Genomic DNA, 23,612 nt, shown 5'->3' with positions numbered 1-23,612 from the left:
TTACTGAAAAAATATTAGAGTGATATAATCTCGTTCTTGTGATATGAGGGGAAAGTACGAGAAAAAACGGATAAATTGTACGGAAAAACTATGTACAGTACGCAAATAAAATGAAAAAAAAAAATGGAGCACCCGAATAACTTATGATCGGAAGCAACGAATAATTCATTAGGAACTACGATTTAACACTTTTTTTTTTATCTTTTACGAAATTTAATTACTCAACAACTTTCACGTCTAGCAAGTCTTGAAAATGGGAGCCTATTTTTGAGCGCTTGAAACATATCGACTGTTATTTCCCATTTGAATATTTTTGAAGCGAATGAAGTTTTTAATCAAGTTATAACTTTTAGACAGTTTCCGTTTAAATTTCATATTTAGTCATGTAAAATTATATATTTTAAAATAATGTAAAAATGTGTAAAGTTCACAAATCTTTCGACTCTACTTAAATTGTGCAATAAATAAAAATTATACTAAAATAATTATTTTAATTGAATTATCTCCGTACAACGATTATATAATTGCGTACTGACTAAACTATTGGGACAATATTTACCGGATACTACCCTTCTAATTTCAAGCGATAAGAATCCAAATCCGTCAAAAGAAAAAGGTATGTTTATTCAGAGAAAGTATGTTTTTGTGCTTTATTTAGTAACTTAAAATATTTTCTGTGCAAACTAATTAGTGTTAGACCATCAAAACGTAACATTAAGAACATATGTTACAAAGCGTTGATCAAAAGATATCAAAGTGTTAAGTTTTTTATTTAGCTCACTGTACCAAAATGTCGTTTTTTTTTCCATCTCATTTAAAAAGTCCAGGCTTTGAAAAAATAAGCTGCGACTTCTAAACTGCCGTTTACCCATAAATAACATTGGGGAACAATTGTTTTTTTTTTTTTTTTTTTTTTTTTTTTTGCATTTACATAAATATTTGATTTTGTCTAAATTCAGTGTGGGAATTTCAAGATTAAAATTAATTTTGCTCTAAAGCTACAATTCTTTTATTGACATTTTTAGTTTATTTTTTGTCGAAATTAAAAAGTTCAAAAACGTTATATATTTCAAGGGGTCGCATAATTGTTTCGACAAACTTCGAGGGGAGTTAGGGCGCATCGTCGGGACAAAAACTGAAGAGAAAAACCGTGCCCGGAAATGACATACGCGACTAGGGGCGCATTCCTTATTATGACGTGTTCAGAAGCACAGGAAGAAGCAATTCATAATAGGGAAGCACCCCTAACGGCTTACGACGACTTTTCCGATATGGGTTTCTATGCAATTTTAATCCTCTAATAATGAGCCTAAAATCCCCTAGAAGTTTGTAGCAACATTTATGCGATACCTTGCTTTTTTTATAATCTTTTTGTACATTTCGACAAAAAAAATTGACTAAAAATGCGGTTTAAAAAAAACTGTGGCTGATATTGATTACAGATTTGAAATCAACAAGACAAAAGTATCTCAGATCTGTCAAAAAAAAAAAAAAAAAAAAAAAAAAAAAAAAAAAAAAAAAAAAAAAAAACCTTAGAACAAAAAAATTTGCCCTGTGTTATCGACCAAGATAATTTTCTCAAAACTGCAAGCAGTAAAACATTCACATTTTTAAGGCAACATTTTTTGGATGGTACTTTTAAATTAAAAACAAAGAAACATATATATAAAAAAAATGTTTATTATTAATAACATAAAAGTTTTACAGCATCTAATTTTACACGATCTAACAAAAAATGAATTAGGAAGACTCCGCAAGCTTGCTATGATGCTGCCCATAAAATATCAAACGGCGCTATTTTACGTAAATGTAGCCAAATAAGGAATAACACTCAAAACATGGATAACTTTATTTTTTTTAAGCCAATAAATCCAGAATTTTAAGACAGTCTTTGTAAAAGCTAATAAAAAATTGTAATCCATACGATACATTATGTTGAAAGATACGTTATATTGAAACATTGATTCTAATATCCGGATAAACATGACGGAGAAATGTATCTTTTTAATCTTTCAGAAAATATCATTTACTAAGAGTCAATATGCAAGATTATATCTGATTGAATAAGCCCTTAAAAGGCGGGGAGAGAATGCCGACACAACACAAAATGAACCGCGAAATAAGTTTAATTCTAATAGTGTACGATAAAAGAAATAATAAAGCCGACTTGTCTATAAAATACGTCTTTGTGATGGAGAGGTTAAAAGTCAATCTTTAAAAGAAATGCTTTGTGCCACCTTGTTTACACCATTTAAGTCAACAACTATGTGAGATAGCTTAACAAGTTAACTGTGAGAAAATCAACTAAATCGTTGCATATCAGACATCTAAAAATACATCTCCCAGATTTTATGCAGTGATAAAAAATTTAAGTAGACTTTCTCAATTATTAATTGAATGCATACATAAAATATAGATTAGCTAACAAATTTTAATAGCAGCGAACAACCCCAAAAGAGATCAAAAAAATTTTTAAAAAATATTCAATGCGATAGCTATCAAAAAAAAAATTAACAATGCAAAGACGTATACAACTAAAAGATTTTAAAAAAATAATGCACTGAGGAAATAATCAATAATTTACTATTAACCAATAATAAACTATTGAGTTCTCTACAGTATCAGGGGTCTGTCCAGACATTTTGGGAAAGGTCCTGTTTTTGTAAAATTGTTAAAAAATTACTCGTAATTTGTGAATATAAAATAAACGTTAAGTCACATTCTTTCAACCAGGATCTTGCTTTTATGAATGTGCAAAAAGGGTCCTGTTATGGCAAAAATTGCTAAAAGCTTTTTCAAGAAGTTTTTAAATTTTAAACAAATACAAGATTCTGCTCAACAATTGCTGCTACTAAATTAGAGATGCAAAATACAATTATTTGGTATTTAGCCTATACTGCTCAACGTAAATTATTCATTTCGGTCGAATAATGGAAACAAAATCACTCACATTTTTATTAATTTCAATTGACATATTTTAAATAACACAACTTAGTTACATATCAACTTTTAATGTGTTACGCGTTAAGTAAACTTAAACAATTCTTAAATTTATAATATTTTATTTAAAAAATTGCTAGAAATTAATTTTATTGACATAATATTCTATTAATTAATTTTATGAATGAATATAAATTGATCAAATTGAATGAATATAAATTGATCAATTTAAAAAAAAAATTTATCATTTAATATCAATAAGAATGTGCACATGATGTTTGTAAAAGTAGAAATACTTTCTTACATTTGGAATTTAAACTTCGGGAAACTTTGAAACTTTTCGAACCGTCTTTCTTCCCCAACCCCCCGGGAAGGGTTTATTCAATTAACAAAACAATAATGAAGATAAACAAATTTGTGAAGGGTTCGATTAAAAGATAAATTATTTCGTGATGGGTCCGTTTTTATGGAAAGATATTTTACGAAGGACCCAAATTTCATCTAAACAGAGCCCTGTCTATAGTATATATGTATAATATACAGGAACGTGTAATGCCCGTCGCGAAATTTTTTTTAGTATGTATTATTATTAAAAAGAAGAAAATAACTTTTCAAAGAAGGCTTTTTTTTCGAATTCCCGAGAAGAAGAAAAAAAAAAAAGATTAGTTGTTACTCGTTTTCCTACAAGATTTACCTACGCAAACGAGATTTAAAAATACATTCACATGATTTTGTAACAGATTCTCCTATGCAATTTCAAAATCAAACATCAAGATTCGTTTTCAGTCGATTTTAAAAATCAAACGTCGAAATTCGTATTCAGCCTATTTTAAAATCAAGCATCGATATTCGTATTCATGCGATTCTAAGGTTTCATACCAAACTTATCCCTTTGGCATGAATCAATATAGAGTTTTATAAAAATTAATCAATACACAGTTTTATAAAATTAAATAATTAATTTTTAATTAATTAATTTTATAAAAATAATAATTAATTAATAATAATTTTTTAAAAAAAATCTGTGATTTTTCGAACTAATTTCACCAAAATGAGGTGGCGACTGAAGGGTTGAAACTAGTTACAAGAGTTAATCGATTGCTTGCAGGAAGTTTTTGAATTGAGACTTTGTGTTCGTAGAAAGTTCTTTATTTTATCTGAATCTGCCCTACAGTAAAATAATCTAGTACGGAGCTTATTAAACAATGGTTCGCTAACTCGTCGGGGACAGTCGAACCTAACTATGGGGGGGGGGTCCACAGCTAACTTGAGAAAAAATTAATATTTCCCAATGAGAATTTTCAAACCTCGTTTTCAATCTAAGCTGTCATATACATTTAAGAACGAAAATATTTTAATGCTGAGCCTGACATACATCGCCAGATTTATCAAAAATTAAATACATTTCAAAATACAACCAGCTAAACCAACCTTCATATTCATGCAACAGAATCGATGTCCAAATCAAATTCAATTTCCATGCTGGAATAAACTGAATCAAATTGAATAATTATTAATTCCATTCGTTTTGTTGCATTTCGACTCATTCAATTTGACTTTTGTATTCCGGAATTTGTAAATGAAGTTGAGATTAAGTCAGCGTTTATTTTCATATTGATATGAGTTTTAATTTATTAAACAAGAAAGAATAGGCTAAAAGAGAAAAAAATAAGAAATGCACGAAGGAAATAAACAACAACGCAAGTTTAATTTATCTTGCTTGTTACATTGTACGCCTTCAGGGTTTTAGGACATACAATCAAATCCATGGTAAATTATTGAATCAGTAAATCGGACTTAGGACTTCCATAATTCTGGGTTCCATTATACTAAAAGCGGATCCCTATTTAAAACATAAATTCCATAATCCAATTTATTAATACTCGCATTCATTATTATTCCATTTAGTGATAAACAAAACAAAGGATTTCAAACCAAAAGAAGAAGTTCGGTTATAATTTTGCCAACAATAATCCGTCGGTACGTCTTTTTTTTATTATTTATTTATTTATTTGTGGGTTCATGATCCCTGCGCATGCGTGATAGCATTTTTTTTTTTTTTGCGTTCCCTCTACGATTTTTGGAGTATTTCACGTGTTATAGCGTGTAAGAGGAATCACTGGCATCGTTTAAATGCCTTTTATAAATAATATTTAATAATTAATATTTTAAAATTAATAAAAAGAAGTTTTGAAAACAGATCGATTCTTTGATAAGGATGAGCAATTTAACTCACAGGAATTAAAAAAATAAAAATAAAAGTACCTTTAAAGATAAATTCAATGACATGGATAATTCTAATAACCAAGTGTCAAAGATAAAATAGCAGATAAAGATAATAATAAAAAATAAAAAAAGATAAGCTGCAGACGCAAAAATTCCGAACTGCAGGCCTTTGCAACTAAGTAGGGGAAAGATTTTACTGAAAAATAAAAAATGTCTTAATTTAGAGCTATTCCGAAATCGATTACTGATTTTTGAAATTCCAACATTTTTCTAATTATTATGATAACGACATTAACAAACAGAAATTTTACGTTATCATCTAGATCTAAGTTTCAATTACAATTCATGAATTCTTTCTAGCGCTTAAAACAAATAAGCATTCTCAAAAAGAAACAAAAATCCATCACCAAAAGTTTGAAATACAAAAAAAAAAAAAAAACATGATTGAGATTTAAAAAGAAAAACCTTTTTTAATATAAAAATAAATAGGAAAATATAAAAATTAAAAAAAAAACATACAGTATGATTTTTAAACAAATAAAATGAAGTTTTAGGAAGAAAAAAAAATTTAAAAAATTATAAAAGTTTGATTATTTTTGGCATTTAAGAAAAAATGTATAACTCTTTGTAGTATATAAAGAATTTCTTACTTAAAAATTATTTCTACTTACAGTGCATAAAGGGATTTAAAATTATGGATTTTGATTTTTCTTTCCGAAGTTTCTTATTTTGAAATAGCTGGCTTTTCGTACATTGGCATCTTATCCAGAAATTTGTACTGAGGCATTAAAATACCTTGACAACAGCTGATACTATCCACTTCACATTTATGTACAGGGTGTTGCATAAAGACCACCCTTAAAATGTATTTTTAGAACACTCCTCAAAAGTTAAAACAAAGAATACACACACTGGGGATCACAAATTAACATTTGAAAAATGATAAAACATAAACTTAATAGACATCTGCAAATCACAATACAAGATAGCAAATGTAATGAAGAACAAAACAGATTTGATTATGGATTGAAATTTGAAACACAGAATGGTTAAAGGAACTAGCACTAGAAGGTATAAAAACACTTTCAAATTTCAATATCCAATTACACCTGTTTTGCTGTTTATTACATTATCCTTCCTCTACTGTAATTTTTCTCAGAATTAAATATTGTTTTCGTATTTTTCTCGCTTAAATATTGATTTTTAACCCCCCATGTACAGACTTTTTTGTTTTCAATATTGGTAAAGATTTAAAAAATACATATTAAGAACAGTTATAGTTCCACAATTATAAAATTAATATCTAAAATAATATTTGAACTTGCAAATCTTGAATGTGAATCGGTGTATAACTGTCTGCTAATGTACAGCATATGTATTTCTAAACAAATGGGCTGTATGATAGTGATAGGTTAAAATGCCTTAAGTACAGATCAATGAATATTAATAATAAATTTTATAATTTTTTACAGAATTATCTAACGTTACTTTCATAAAAAATATTCGAGTCATACAGTTCAAATGGTATTAAAAGACTGTTTGATTCAAATAAACTTATACTTATATATACTTATGGCGTCCAAAAGAGTAATAAATGAACTTCTTTATGCGAAGCAACAAATAGCTGTGCATAACATACACATACAACATATGTATAAATATTCAGATAAAATTCTAGTAAATATAAATGATTGTAAAACTTTTCATACTTAAAATAAGATTAAATATTTATAAAATTTTATTTAGAAATTAATTTGAAGGCTAATTAAAAATAATGCAAAGATGAATCCGGCAAATTGGTTTTGCATTTCAAAACACCCGAGGTATGGAATAAAATTTTCAAATAATCTATAATCAATAGTAATATGAATTGTACATTTAATTCAATAACATTATTTATTTTTCAGTTTTAAAAATTAAAAAATCTTAGTATATTTTTTAATCTGCTTTATGTTTCAGACACTACCATTAATTTTAAAATATTTAATTCTTAAATAGAAATGTATTTTTTTTAATTAGGAATTCCAATACGCTTGTAATATACTTTAAAATTTAAATTAAATGTCTTTAATAGTGTAGTGTGATTTGAGACTAATTATGGAACATTAACATGACACAATATGTAATGGAAATTACATTGTTATTAGATTGAAAACAAGTTTTAGATAAATAAAATGAAACATAACAGTAATACAACAGTAAAGTTTTAATTCTAATTTCGAAGCTGAAATTTTCATTTTTTTTAAAAATTATATTTAAATTGAAAATTTTTATTTAAATAAATTAAAATATTTTTAAAAACTAAAAGCATATTCTGCAAAAATAATAAAATAAAAAACATTACCCTGATTTGAAAAAGTTACTAAGTTCAATAATTAAAAATTAAATAGCTAAAAGAATGAAAAGTTCAGAAATAATTCAGTTTCTAAGAAAAGCTACATAATATGTAAAAATAAAAAATTAAAAGTATGTTTATAAAAATGTGGTTTACTATTTCTAATTTCATTATTGCAATAAACAATTTTCAGTTAAAAATGCTTAAAGTAGGTTCTTTAAATCATTCTCAAATAAATACGTTAAAAAACTGTCGCATCCATAATATTTTCAGTTTCACCTTTTTTAAAGAAAATTAGAAAAGAGAATTTTAATCACTTTTCTATCAAAATTCAGCATTATGTTAAAAAACTAATATAATTATCACTCCAAAACAAATGATACATACAACATTAAGGTATTCCTAACAATTTAATTACATGTCAATATAAGAAAATAAAAATTTCAATAAAAACCGAATTGAAAATAGATTTGTTAATTTTCTTTTGAAATTAATTATAATTTTTGAAAAACTAAGAATACGATGAAATCAATAACAGAAATTATGCGTTATAATTCGTATAATTTGTAATGTTTCTTTAAAGGGTTTGTAACAATCTAATTCCATAAAAACATTAGGAATGTATTTTATTTATTTTGGCTTTTAAAAAAAGTAACAAAGAGGAAAATCATCATTACAATTATTTTCTCTCGGTGTATTTCCTTCTACAAGAGGAAAATTTCCTATAAACACGAGAAAAAAGTAACAATTCAATTCTAAGGTTAAAATTCTGTTTAAGGTTAACTACAAAAAGTCTTTTTTTAATAAACGAACAAGTATTGTTATTAGAAAACTGCAATTGAGAGTTTTCTAAATATAATCAAAAGCACATGGCTGTCAAAATCGATGGCAACAAATAAACAAAAACTGACTCACCTTCATTTAAATCGGCCACAGCAAATACTTCTAAATACACACAACACAGTACAGTTTGTACACTTAAACACCACCGCAATCGCCTTGACACGGCCCGCGGGTCAATCATGTTTGCAAAATTAAAAGGCTTTTCTCATCTATCGGAGGCAGTCATCAAAGAAGCCGGCATATCGTTGTTTCATGCGGCATTTTTATGAATGAATCAAACTTCAGAAACGACTCATTCAAATGAAAACGATTTTATAAATGCACAAGCTCAAAACAATGATGCACAATCTTTAAAAAACAAAGAATCACGTGCACAAAACTCTCGGATGTTATTTGCAATTTTGTATCAATCGACTACAATCAGCTTTTACTCGCGGTTACATTAGTAGTCCACATATAAAACTACGTTCACCTTCCATCGGATCGTTTGAGAACAGCAGACGCTTCGATGTGATATCGAAAGCAATCTTTGCGACTGCGCTGCAGCAATCGACTCAGTCGATTAGGAAGAACCGCCATCTGTTGTTACTTGGCGGCTCTTTTTTCCACTCTCGTAGTAGAAAACTAATGTAAATTAGCGGAAATGCCAGAGTTAGCGAACGAGTCATCTTTTTATTGTTAAGAGAATTATTATGATACTCTGTAAAGAATTATTTGCTCATAAACATGAGCAGGAAAATATTAACTTTCACTGCTTCAATAAAATCTTTCATAAAAATTCGAAATAAAGAATAGTATATAAACGTAAAATAACAGTTTCTCTTTCTCATAAAAATTAAAAATAAAAGAATGGGCAAATTACTATTATTATAATTTGAAAGGAACTATTTAATCATCATGAGCTAGAAAATTATATATATTTTTTTATCTCTTTTATTCAGCTTTTATAAAATATCAAAATTCACTACGTTGTAAATAATTAAGAATTAATTAGTCGAAGTTCAAATTTATGGTTATTAATAATTATGCAAAATAATAGTTACCCCAATTTGATAAATAATACGAATGATAGATTGGTCGTATAATTATGATACTTTGTAAAGAATTATTCGCTCATAATCAAAAGAAAATAAGAACTCTTTATTGCTGTTTTTCTCCCCTTTTTGATTCAAACTTCTATAAAACTTCGGAATTCATTACATAATGAATAATGTATAAGTGTATAATTTTAACGTAAAATAATGTAGTTTCTTTCTGTCGTGAAAAGTAGTAAAAATAATATTCTAATCCCCTTTTTGATTCAAACTTCTATAAAACTTCGGAATTCATTACATAATGAATAATTCATTACATAAGTGTATAATTTTAACGTAAAATAATATAGTTTCTTTCTGTCGTGAAAAGTAGTAAAAATAATATTCTGGCCTAATTATTATGACATTTTGTGTTGTAAAAAATATTCCATTTATCTTTAAAATTATGTCACCTATAGATTTTGTATTTCTTTTGTTGCAGCTTTGATTCTATCTAATATCAAAATTCATTGCAATAAAAATGAAATAGAATTAATCGTATTTCAAATTGATGGCAACTAGTTTTCCCATTTTGTAATTTATTTTTCCTAATAATGACAATAATAAGTCGGTCGAATTTATTAAAAATAATAAATCGGCCGGATTATGGATTTGTTCTAGCTTTAAATTTCACTGCTTCAGTAGAATACCATCGCACATAATTCTTACTTTTTAGTTGCAGTTTTTATAGAAGTTCGAAATTCATTATACATACACTTTTCTTTTTAATTATTATCGTTTTCTGCCCTTGACTGTAGCTTTACGTTATTACATTAAGAAAAACGCGTTTTTAGTAGTACATCTCATCAAAATAAAGATTAACTACCTTTAGTATCATTTATCATGATTTAGTTTCTGGAAGTCAAGTCATGATGGTCAAAGTTTTTCCGATACTTATCCCTTTCAAGGAGCCGTCAAAAACTTCTTTTCGCAGAATCTATGTTAAAACTGCACAAGTATTGACGCAGTTTAAATAGATGCGAAATGTACTAAAGTAATACTTTGTACCAAAACTAGTATATTTGGGTACCTATTAAAACTGACACATTTGTATAATACCCAGTAGTGCCTGTTACCAAAATTAGTAAAGCATGAATGGCATCGATAATTGTCGTGCGATTAATTACATTTTTCCAAAACGAATTTGTACGATTTATGCATTAATTTTGATTTTTAGAACATAGCTTAGTTTTTTTTAATCTTTTTTTATTTATTTGAATTAGAATTTATTGAACCGTGATGGCTCAGGGGATAGAGCATTCGCCTCCCAATGAGGTAAACCTGGTTTGAATTTCAGCGTTGGCTAGAAGATACGAATTTCGCTCCCGGCTCGCACTGGCCACAGTGCTGCTGTAAAATATCCTCGGTGGTAGACGTATCTTGGATTAGAATCCTCTTGGCGTCTAGCTAACTGTGGGAGGTTTTCATGGTTTGCATCTCCATGTAACGCAAATGTGGATTAGATTCATCAAAGAGTCTTCCGCGAAGGCTAATTGGTTTCAATACTTGATCAAAGAGTTCACTTATCTTTTGGGTTGAGTTCAAAATTACAAGGGTTCGGAATTGAATATTGATAGTTGTAAATTCTGAATTGGGTCAGCTGTTCAACGCCAGTTATAAAATAAAATTAGAATTTATTACTAAAATTAATTAAGTGCCATTGATATCATTGGCGTCAATAACAGCAAAGCGATTTTTTGAAATTCTCAAATGAACTTATGGATGGTCTTATAATTCTTATTCTTATGGATGGTTCACACTGTCGCTTAAAAATTTCTCCTCACCCAAAGGGCCTCTATGTTTCTGTCATATTTTTATTTGCACTTCTTAATTTAATTCTGTTATTAATCAAATTTAACTATAAACGGAGAAAAGAAAAGTCTGCATTATTAACACTTTTCAGAATTATTATTATTATTATTTAGTTTAAAAGGAGTAATGCTTAAAGCCATGTAAATGTGTATTCTATTAAGCATTGAAATGAATTTAAGTACAGTAAAACTAGCGAGAAATTAAAATATTTCAAATAAATCGTAATTTACTAGCACACACATCCTTAAAGATGTAACATCTAAGAATTTCGTAGAGTTAAAATACAACAAAAAAACAAACGGTTACAAATAATTTCATAAATCCAATTAAAAATAATAAAAGAAAACGATTAACTTATTTTAACTGGTAGTTAAGCTTTCTGACGTGTCGTGGCACAAAAACCGTTCGGGTTAGTGTCGCCATTTTGCCACTAAAAAAAACGCGTTTCCTTTTTATATGCTCTACTCCAATGTTTCCCAAGCTTTTTTGTGCCATGCCCCACCTAAGCCTTTTTAAAATTCTTATGCCCCCCTATGTAACCTATACATTATTTTTAACATTAAAAAATTGAATTGTTCACTTAAGAAACTTAAATGATAGGTTTTAGGAAGAAATCACTAGGAAATTGTTAACGAAACAAAGTATGTAAATTTTCAAAACGTATAATGAGAAACTAAAATTCAAATGCGAAATAATTTTAATCAAAATATTTCTACAATAATTTAATATTTTAATTTAGTGAGATCCTTGCACTTGCTGCTTGCTGCACAGAGATTTTATGTTAGGTTCCAATTTGGTTAGCTTCAGTCTCAAGTCTCCCCGTTGTGTTATATCCAGACGATTTCTTTTTTTTTACCAGTAAATCATTTACAGCACTAAATCCACATTCAGCTAAATATGAAGATGGAAGCGGTAACAATAGTTTTCTTGCCCATTTGGTTGAATTAGAGTATTTGATTTCTGTTTCCTCTCAAAGCCGTGTCATCACTCCTTTTATATTAAATAAAGTTTTAACTGACTCATCATTTTGCATTTCTGTGAGCTCTTTTTGATACTGCATATTTGATATATCAGACAAATCCATTAACATTGGCTGCATCATCCACGTTGGAAAATTAATTTATTTTAAATCAGAAAATCTTTCTTTTTAATCAGTCGATACAATTTTCAGTTGATCGACAATAACAAGTAAAGCGGTATCATTTACTTCACATATTTGGAGCCAATGAAACTGTTCGAAGATTTTGTTGTTAATATATTTCTGACATAACTCAATAAGGTAATGAAACAAAATATCTTCGCTTTTGCATCAACAAGAGTTTTATTTGTTTCTTGAAGTTGCTTATGTAAAATATTTAGTTTTTCAAAGATATCTGCTAAATAACTCACAAATGCTTTACCATCGACTGTTAACAGATACTTCATTTCAAGTTTGTCGCTTAAAAAATCACTAAGAGTATCAAACAATTCCATAAATATGGGTTAGAGTCCGAGGGTTCACTCGGAGCCAGCAGCAGGGAGGTCAACTTGACGCCGCCAAAAACCCAGTTGATATTTTGGTCTCGTCAAACGAATTTATAATATTAATTGGCTGCAACTGTTTAAGAATTTGCTTTTTTCTTTCAATTTTGGCATCGAAATCTAGTATTACATTCAAATGGCCCAGAGCAAAAGGGTTAAACTCGAGTCGAATCCATTTTTAATTTGCCCCCCCCCCCTTAAGAATCAAATTGCCCCCCAGTGGGGCGTGGGCCCCACGTTGGGAAACACTGCTTTACTCTTAAGCGAATGGGTTCAATTTCTCTATTGAATTATTGCTTCTAGGAGTAACGAATAACGACGAATTAGTACTAACTAATTTTGTAGTTCTCCAATAATTTTGCTTCTCAGAACATAATTTAGTTCGGTTACATTCGATTTTAAATTATTTAGTTTAAAAGCATAACTGTAAACAAGATAAACACGTAATTTCAGATTAGCGTAGACATACTACTTTGGCGAGGTGATCGGCCTATGCTGTCACATTTATGCTATTCATTGAATTTATCGAACATGACGGATAAAAAGTAGTTAAATATTATAGAACGTGCCATAAATTATTTATTTTCTTACTAATGAGAGCATAGCAAACATCAGTGATCATCACGTTTAAATATTTAGGGGGGAAAAAACAGAATAATTTGCAGCTTTATTTTTATCTATGACTAGTTTTAAATTATGAGAAACGTTTTTCAAACGTCTTTCCCTAACGATCTAAAGGAAATGTCTGAACGATTTTTATGGATCGGGAACAACAGAAATAGAATTAATCGTATAATATTAACGAAAAATAATGGAGTTTCTCGAATTTGAAAGATAATAAAATTAAAAGAACAGATTAGAAATGTGGTCAAAAGAATTTAGTTTAATAATTTTCAATAATCTTAGAAAGTGTATAGTGGGAATAAAATGTAACACTCTGGGTCAATTTATTATTTGAAGATCATCTCGTAATAAATAAGATAGCTCGAGAGAAATCATATGTTAATTAACTACAGCAAATAGAGTCACGAAAACATACATTAAAACATGCTGTCTACACAAGGTTAGGTCTCTACATAAGTTTTATTCAACCTTTTTTCCACGATGAACTGTTCATTTTTTGACCCGTTGAATTGGACAGAAGTAATGGTGAATCTAGTAAATTTACACCTAATACTGGAGAAAAATGTGCGTCATTAATTTAATATGTTATTCAGGGCTTAGCATTGAAAGATTTTTTCAACTTTGATATTTCTGAATTTTAAGATTAATAATTTACTACAACTAAATCGCACAAGTGCCTGTGAAATAGCTATTTCTTACTTTAATTTTTTATTTTTTAATTTTACTTTAATTTTTGGACTTGTTCGAAAAATGCCCGAAACTTCTGAAAGTGAGACTCAGCAAATCGCGTCGCTGTGAAGCCGCCGTCATTTTGAAGAGCATACCTCTAAATACGGTTTGGCAGATGGAAAGTCAATTCACACGAGCTGGAGTAACCACAGAAGCCACGAAGTTTCACCACGTGTTTCCGCCTTACAATCATAAGAATTACCGGTTGTCAATGACAAAATCCTTAATCCATGCGTTGATTCAACGCCCTCAAGAAAAGATTGAGGGACCAATATGCACATTCGGAGACACAGCGTTCTAAGATATCTGCTTTCTTGCATACAACTCGGACATCGGCATCCTTCAAGACTTCTGATGGAGATCGCGAATCAACTAGGATCTTCTAAAATCTTTATTTTTACAAAGATTATCTCCTAACGTCCAAAAGATTTTGGCCATTTCAAACAACAATCTGGATCAGCCAGCCGAAATGGCCGATGGCGTCATAGCAACAACAGCTCATGCACACCATCGGTTAAAGCTATTGCAGCGCCAACAGATCAGCAAGACTTGCGACCAATGTTGAGGGAAATAACTTCTCGTCTCTCTCATCTGGAGATTCGTACACGTGGCCTATCAGGTTGCATAATCAATGACGCTCTGAAAGCCGAAATTGACAAACTGAAAATTCTGAGCACTCCTGGTACCACAGGATGTTCCAATGTCGATCTCCCTCATCATTCCAGTGTGGAAGTTTCAAGGTGACAAAACATCTTTTATGATGATAAAACATTTTCTTCGTGATACATCATTGATACTGGAGCAAGTGTATCTGTTGTCCCTCTGCTTATAAGCCAAGAGGCCAAGCTGCGCAGATGCAACTATTTGCTGCGAACCAAATAGCGATTCCAACCTTCGGTCAACGCCTGTTAAAATTAATAATTAAATTAATCTAAGAAATCTGTCTAATGTATTGAAATTAAACTAAAAGAATTTAGCAGGTCTTTCGTTATCGCTGCTATGTCAGAATAGATTATCTGTGCTTATTTTTTACGCCATTTTGTACTTTAAGTAGATCTTAAAAATGGTGTTTCGATTTCCCGTTTACCAAGTTACAAGCAAAAGGAATCTCCATATGCTAAAAATTCCTTATTTATTAATACAATTATTGAAAAAATTGAATTAATTATTGAACTAAATTTCGCAATTTGCTAGCAGAATTTCCTTCACTTATAAGAGCAAACACTATCAAAATTATTCACGGAGTTAAACATTAGATTGGAGTTACCCATTAGACTTCCTGTTTTCTTTAAACCTCGACGGTAACATGTGAATAACTAAAAGCTTCAACGCAAGAGTTTGAATTTCCCGTAACTTCTGGAGTACGCCGACAGACCAAAAACTGTTGGGAGAGTCCCAAAGGTCCACACATGGTCCAGAGGACTGGTGACCTTGTGAAAATTTTCGCCCACTTAATGGTGTTACCCAGGGTCGGATTAACCTATAGGCACACTAGGCACGTGCCTAGGGCCTACGAAATTCAGGGGCCTACGAAAAACTTGGGAGAAAAAAATTTGTTGACAAAAATAATTTAGCTTTAAAAACAACAAGTGTATTTTGCACAAAATTATGAAGATACAAATAAAAATATAATATTTTTCGGTAATAAATTATTTTGCAGAATCTTACGATGTAAGATATTACTTTTTTGCAATTTTTGGATTCTACGAAATCTTGTATTAAGCTGTCGAATTGCAGATAAAGTTCGATAAACAAATTTTAAAATTAAAATCCATATTCATAAAAATGTAAAAAAAAATATGCAAGAAAATTTTAGCATATATTTTGAAAAGAGGGGAGGAGTGGGAGAAGGAGGGGAGGGCCCAAAAACGGCTGTGCCTAGGGCCTACGAAAGGTATAATCCGGCTCTGGTGTTACCATTCCAGACGGGTACCGTGTGCCTCATATTCAAGACTGATTTCACGTTTTAGAAGGAAAAACAATATTTTTCTACTTTGGACCTTACAAGAACTTACTAGCACATTCCAATGCCAGTATCGAAAGAGAATGTGCCGAAAACTGCTGTAACAACCCCGTTTTGACTCGTTGAAATTTTGTATACACCATTCGGATTGTTGAATGCCGTAGCACGCTTCAACATTCCAACGTTTCATTTATCAAGTGTTGGGGGAATTTGATTCTTGTGATCCTTATTTTGATTATGTGTTAGTGGCTTCAAAGAAGAAGATGAAAGCTTAATGCACTTGCAACAGATTTTCCAAAGCTTCTATGAATATGGCGTAACACTAAACGTAATCAAATGTGTTTTCGGACAGTGTTCCGCAGAATTTCTCTTTCATATTCATATATAACTGCGAAAGAATCACTCCACTCCCAAGCAAAGTTAAGGCAATTGTAAATTTTCCACAGACAGTTAAAGTAAAAGAACTTCGTTGATTTCTAGCAACCGTCTATTTTTAAAGACTATTTATACCCAGAGGCGACCAGACACGGGCTATTTTAAAGAAATACTTAAAAGATACCAAAAGAAATGACAAAACTACGATAAATTGAACCGTGAAAGCTGTAACTGCATTGTTGGAAATGCAAGAGACTTGGTAGGGGTGACCACGCTTTAACATCCTGTTTTGAATACACCTTCGAAAATTGTGGTAGACTCCTCGGACACTGTAATTGGTGTCGCCTTGCAACAAATAGAATAAGATTGGCAACCACTTGGATGTCATTCCAAAAATCCTTCCCCATCTTAACGATATTACAGAGCATATAACAGAGAACTGTTAACATACATGGCTGTTGCGCATTTCAGACATATGGTAGAAGGTTACATTTACCATTTACACCCACCGCAATCCACTTATATTTTTTTTTGGATTGAAAGAGAGCAAATGCCCGCCAAGGCAGTAGCGTCATTTGGATTACATAAACCAATTTACAACAGATATTCAACATGTGAAGGGAACAGATAAAGTGGTCGACGATGCACTTTCCAGAGAAAATATCGCAACCATGGGAAAACTGAGCAACATTAACTTCCAGGAAATGGCTATCAATCAGAAAAGCAACCAAATATTAACAGAAACTTTATCACAACCAGATAAATCATCACTAAAGCGTTAACCTTGTAACCTAATGAATGATCCTCCTATTTAACTGTATTGTGATGCAATTACCAACCGGATACGACCGTTTGTTCCCAATATGGGTAGAAAAAACATTTTTTCTAGTCAACATTCTTTTCTTACATCCTGGAATTAAAACAACTATCAAGTTGGTTTAAGAACAATATGTATGGCTTGGAATAGTAGTTGATGTAAGAGCACAGCTGATGTTAGAGTCATTCTACGATGCAACAATTATTAGTTTGTCAACGTTCGAAAATCGAGCGTTACACGCATAACACGCTTGGAACATTCTTTCTACCATATGCCAGATTCAATTATGTGTTTGTATTTCGAAGTTTGGATGCTCTCCTTCTACTGCGAATCACAACAGATTGGGCACGCAGTTCAAAGCAAGCAGTTCATGTAACGCAAATGCGGGGCTAAATTCTTGGGTACGCCCCGTCATCGAACAAACCCCATAAGATGAACTAGTAGAAATATATCATAGACAGCTCAAATAAAAAGAAAATTATAGATATTGGTATCATTATACAGGAAAATCTAAAAGTCTGAAACTTTGAACCTACTGCGATACAATATTTTCTTGAAAAACATTATAACTACCAAAAGTATCTCGCAAATTCAAAATTACAAGATTATGTATGACAAAATTAGGAAATACTTTTACTGCCCATTTATAGCATCAGTTACAATGGCCACTTTCTCAAAAATTGAAAGTTTTAAATGATTAAAAAATGGGATACTATTAATATTGTAAGGCGTTTCAATCCCCGGCAGGCCCCAAATAGTGGCACATGAAGAAAATTAACTCGTCGCCACGATAGGTTCCTTAGGAGAGGAGGAGCAGGTTGCTACTGGCACCGCCCAGCCGAGCTCTCCATATTAATAACGTGAAGTATTTTTTTGAAAATTTTCACAAAAAATGGTATGGGATAGAGCGTCCGCCTTCCAATGAGGCGAACCGGGTTCGAATCTCAGTCGATACGAATTCCGCATCTGGCTCGCACCGACCACAGTGCTGACGTGAAATATCCTCAGTGGTAGACGGATCATGGGGTAGAGTCCCCTTGCCATCTGGCTAACCGTGGGAGGTTTTCGTGGTCTTCCTCTCCATGTAACGCAAATGCGGGTTAGCTCCATCAAAAAGTATTCCACGAAGGCAAAATTTCTCCCAATACTCGATCCAAGAGTTCTTTTGTCTTCTGGATTGGGTTCAAAATTTCAAGGCTACGGAGTTGAAGATTAGTTGTCGTACGCCCATGAAATTAGGTCGGCTGTTCAACGACGGTTATAAAATAAAATAAAATAAAATAAAATAAAATAAAATAAAATAAAATAAAATAAAATAAAATAAAATAAAATAAAATAAAATAAAATAAAATAAAACATTAGAGTGGAGCAACGGTGGCACTGGGGATAGAGCGTTCACTTTCCAATGAGGTAAACCTTTGTGTGGGGTAAAGCTAGTCTATTACAAATTTCGCATCCGGCTCGCACCGACCTCAGTGCTGACGTAAAATATCCCCAGTGGTAAACGGATCATGGGTTAGAGTCTCATTGCCTTCAGGCTGACCATGGGAGATTTTCGTGGTTTTCTTCTTCATGTGATGTAAAAGCTGTTCAGTTCCATCAAAAAGTTCACCACGAAAGCAAATTTCTCCAAATATTTGATCCAGGGGCCAGTCTTCTAGATTCAAAATTACCAGGCTACTAAGTTGAACTTTGGTCTGCTGTTCAAAGACGGTTATAAAATAACTATTAAAAAAATATAAGAAACTTAAGAAGACTAAAAGATTTGCTTTTGCTTTTATATACGATCTATTAGTGATAAAATACGCGGTTTACTTGTATTCAAAAGAGCATCTTAAAAAAGTATGATTTTTTATCACTACATTAGCTTTCAACTTTTCGGACATTATTTCTTCATTTATTTTAATTTTTGAAACATATATAGTAATCTTTAGCTTAAAATATTTCCTAGTTTAATATCGCACATTTTTTTTTATGATTCTTCCCTTTTTTAAAAAATAAAGTTTTTTTTTTATGGCTGCCAAAATGCACTCTTAACACACTAACATTTTCTTTTTTTATTGGGTTAAAAAACTGCATCCTAGCTGCTTCATATTTTTAAAGATTTTACTGCTGAAAACCATTGCATAATATGTTATTTCCCAGCTTTAAATATCACGTAATTCTATCCTTCATGCGATTTTACTAAAAAATTTAAAGTTACTGCCGAAAAACGTGTTTTGGGCACTAATTCAATATTTTTCCCTAGAAGGTCAAACAGTTGCCGCTTACTTCCTTTTGGTAAACATTTCACTTCAAAAAATCGTTGTAGTTTAATTCTTCCAGCGAGGAATACCGAGTTAATTTGTTTACCTTACATGACTTTCTTTAATTTTTTGATATTTTTCAAGATGGCAACCAAGAAAGAAAAAAAAAACGCTTTTTGCGCACTTATATTCTTCTAGACGTTAGTACGTCAAAAAGATGAGAAACAACAAACTGAACTATTCAAGCCCTGCCCCCCCCCCCGGGTAGCACCGGCCACAATGCTGACGTAAAATATCCATAGTAGTCAATAGATCATGGGTTAGAGTCCCTAGCCGTCGAGCTAACCGTGAGAGGTTTTCATATTTTTTCTCGCCATGTAACACAAATGCGGGTTAGTTCCCTCAAAAAGTCCTCTACGAAGGCAAATTTCTCCTAATACTTAATCCAGGAGTTTCCTTGATTTCTGGATTGAGTTTAAAATTACAAGTCTTGAACCTTGGTATCACTTTTAATCATAAACTCAAAATTAAATCGGCTGTTCAACGACAATTATGAAATAAATAAAATACCTGTCTTTGTGGGAATTAGTTCCATGACCTATTTTTTATCTAATTCTTCTCTACGTATATGTTGCTCCAAACATGAAAAAAAAATTTAAACCTGATTGTTTTTGAATAATAATAATAATAATAATAATATTTTGTTGGTGAGATTTCTATCTTTTGAAATTTCTTATTAGTTATATTTATGCGCATTTAGTTAACAAAAATACAAACTATATTTGCATTTAAAATAGCTCAAAATAGAATTCGAGTTTATAACATTCATAAACAATTGCAGAATATGTCTTAATGGAGTGAAAAAATTAATTGCTCGCAAATGGGAAAATCGCGTGATGTTAGAAAATTGAATTAAAAAGCTTCTGTTTATTTCGAGAAAATAAACCAATTGCGGAATTCTTTTACGTGATTTGATGCGTGTTTCAGCGTAAGTGTAGCAAAGAACTTTTTTTAATGAAGATAATTAAATATTTCCTGTTTTTTTTTAATTCATTTAATATTTCGCAAAAAATATAAGACATACATTCAATATCTAATATTTAATATTTGCATTAATAAATCAAACATTCAATACTGTACGGTTGAATATCAACGATTACGTGCAAGCCTGTTTATAACAATATGTCCATTTTGTTTAAAATAAAAATTAGATTTTACAATTTTATTTTATAACCGTCGTTGAACAGCTGACCCAATTTTGGGTTTACCACTACCTATGTTCAACGGCTAACCAAAAAGGTTTTTAACCAAACCAAATTTTTTTTTAAAATTTATTATTGCCCTTTTTGATGACTTTGCTTTATTAGATTAATCAAAATATGATTTTAGAAATTCAGCTCATCAATATAAAGATTAAATATACACACTATCATTCGGCACCGAAAAAGATGTTGATTGCGGACAATACGCGACAATTTAGATTTATTTATAGCAAATTAAACAAATTTATCAATTAATTGGCATACCTAAACTTTTTTGGCATGAGTAATTTTTTTAAAATTTCAATTACTGTTGATTTAACATTCGAATGATCTAGAAACACGTTTCAAAAACTTGATATTAAAAGGATATGTAGGACCCGAGGCTGAAATTATTCCTTCCACATCCCTGGATCGAACTTTTACAGCCATTGATTTATATCATTCTTTCTTTATTCCCTCGCTGCAACTAAAGTTGTTCATAATGAGAGTTTTCACGACGAAGCGTACTCGTAATAAATTGTTTATGAAATATGCTAAAAATAACCATTTAAAATAAAATAAAAATGTCCTCGCATAAAACACATTATTAAAAGAACGGACAGTCGTCATAGCAATAATAATTGATTATTTCTATCAAATAACTTTCGGGAAAGATTAGACATTATCTACTCAGAGACTAAAATTGGTAAATAAAACCATAAACAAAAACCTAAGTGCAACGCTAAATACAGCAATAATAAACGTTTAGATAAATCAGATGAATAACAAAGTTATCAAGCCAGCTGTTAGCGAATATTTTTAGAGGAAAAAAAAGTCTTTAGTTTTCCGGAAAAATCTTTTAATAATTATTTTAAATATATATCAAAGAACAAAATATGTAAAATATTGTAAAAGTGATCATATGTTTTTTATGCTAACTTAAATTTTTTTTCTTTTAAGATCTCTGTAATTATCCAATTATGTTGGAAATAAACTTTTTGGTCTCGTTTTTAAATAGTCCCAATTTCTCGAAAAATCCGACGAGATTTATACGAAAAACTTAAGTTTAAATTACACTTAGAGACGAATTAGAAGTAGGTTCTACATAAAATATTAAGATTTGTATCAGCAAATTCACATTAGATTACGTTTGGCAGACAGGCTCAATTAACACAAAATTTCAGCTCATGGTCATTCTCGTTGGTCACTCCTCCCCCTGTATTTCTCTTGACCTTTTGAGAATATTGGATTGGTTGTTGGATAATTTCCTGAACCATAAATCTCCGTAGAAAAGATCTTCTCTGGAAAAAATACGGAACTCATTCTATTCAAAGTCAAACAAGTGTTTTTTCTGCGGCATCCATCTTTAGTAAAATTTTTAATTAGAGAACATTAACCATAAAAAAAAATTAACCTAAGAATACATAATTTATAAAAAATAACCTATAAATATATTTTTAAAGCAAGCAATATTTTAAAAAGGAGGAAATAAATAATTTACAGAACATTAAATCTGGCACATCGAGTGAACGCCCGCCCTGCAAGCAATGGTGAAAGTAGTTTGCACCATTAGGTATTGAAGGAGTATATGAAGAGAATTATTCTTAACAAAGCAGTACGGTATATAAACCATTTAGCATCTCTGTGATTTTCATTAAAATTTGATGAAGCACTAAATCGGTATTTCTGATAAAATATTTACCAGATATCTCAGAAATGACTGATGGATTTTGATAATCAATGAAAAAAGGACGGAACGTGATAAATATGCATTGTTTGCGACATTGTGCTTGAGAAAATAGGTATTTCATTCAGCAAATTATACAATTAAACTTTCCCCCCAATAGGTCATACTGCAGAATCGGAATAACTACGTACTTAAATCATTCAAGTTTGTTTGTGGTGAAAATAGGAACATTTTAAAAATAAATAAAAAATTCAGTACAACACCTAAATCGTATTCATCTGCATCATTTTCACACCGATTACAATTATTCCATTTCTACAGCGCCACCTATTGGTTGAATCTTCAATTAAGTGTTCAAAATTCCTAGTTTCTTGAGCATAATATTACAAACCATAAACTTTTACAGCTTACTGTTATTTTTTTAAAATTGATTTTCAAAATAAGTCATTTTTGGGACACACAGTGCTTGAAGGCTGCACACGTCAGAAAAAAATATGGGATCAATCAGAATTTTTACACGCTTCACGCCATAGATCCTCGGTTCTATCCTCAGGCCGGGCAAAATTGACTCAGCCTTACATCCTATTAGTGGGTCTATAAAAAGAGTATCAAACATGCTTGGGGACTAAACACTGGGGGTTGTGCGTTCGGCTGACCACCCAATTGCAACATCTGCTCCAACAGCCCAAGGTCAAGAAAATTGAGACAGGCACAGTAGGCCTTTGCTGCAGTGAGTTTAGTTTATGAGGGGAATTAATTTTTGAAACTTTATTCCCTATTTTATAGGTCAGGCTATTTTTCCTAGCAATAACTTGTTGGTAATTTTTACTACATTCCTGCTATGTTTCAACATATAAAAGATAATAAAACGATCGTATGTTTGTTTATGTTTTCATGGTTTCTCGCCCAGGAACAATGTTTCCACAGGGCACATTAGGACACATAATCCTCATAGAACAATCCCTGACGTCTGTAAGCTACTTGAACATAGTTGCAGACCAGGTTCACCCATTCATGGCAACAGTTTTTCCTGCGGGGAAAGGTGTTTACCAACAGGATAATGCAACATGTCATCAGGGTCGAATCATCATGGATTGGTTCGAGGATCATTCCAGTGACTTTCAAGTCATGTCTTGGCCCCCAAATTCACCTGATCTTAATCCAATAGAGCATTTGGGGT

At 30.9% G+C, this 23,612-nt stretch overlaps 1 protein-coding gene across 2 annotated transcripts in view; it reads right to left on the bottom strand.

The window, feature by feature from the left end:
- LOC107456337 (tyrosine-protein kinase transmembrane receptor Ror2) overlaps positions 1 to 8,933 on the bottom strand; it is a 239,832-nt gene extending 230,899 nt beyond the window's left edge. The window contains exon 1 of one of the 2 annotated variants that reach the window (XM_043039181.3): positions 8,417 to 8,933. In XM_043039181.3, coding sequence (XP_042895115.2) covers positions 8,417 to 8,525 — 109 coding nt within the window. In that variant the 5' untranslated portion in view covers positions 8,526 to 8,933. The remainder of the gene's footprint in view (positions 1 to 8,416) is intronic. The other variant, XM_087160306.1, reaches the window with a different exon arrangement.
- Between the last annotated feature and the right edge of the window lie 14,679 nt (positions 8,934 to 23,612).

This window comes from Parasteatoda tepidariorum, chromosome 1, assembly GCF_982258835.1.
Source record: "Parasteatoda tepidariorum strain Cologne lab strain chromosome 1, Ptep-v5.0, whole genome shotgun sequence".
In the NCBI taxonomy this organism is placed as follows: Eukaryota; Metazoa; Arthropoda; class Arachnida; order Araneae; family Theridiidae; genus Parasteatoda; species Parasteatoda tepidariorum.
Note: the sequence above shows the minus strand (reverse complement) of the source record. Positions and strands in the feature narration are given on the sequence as shown.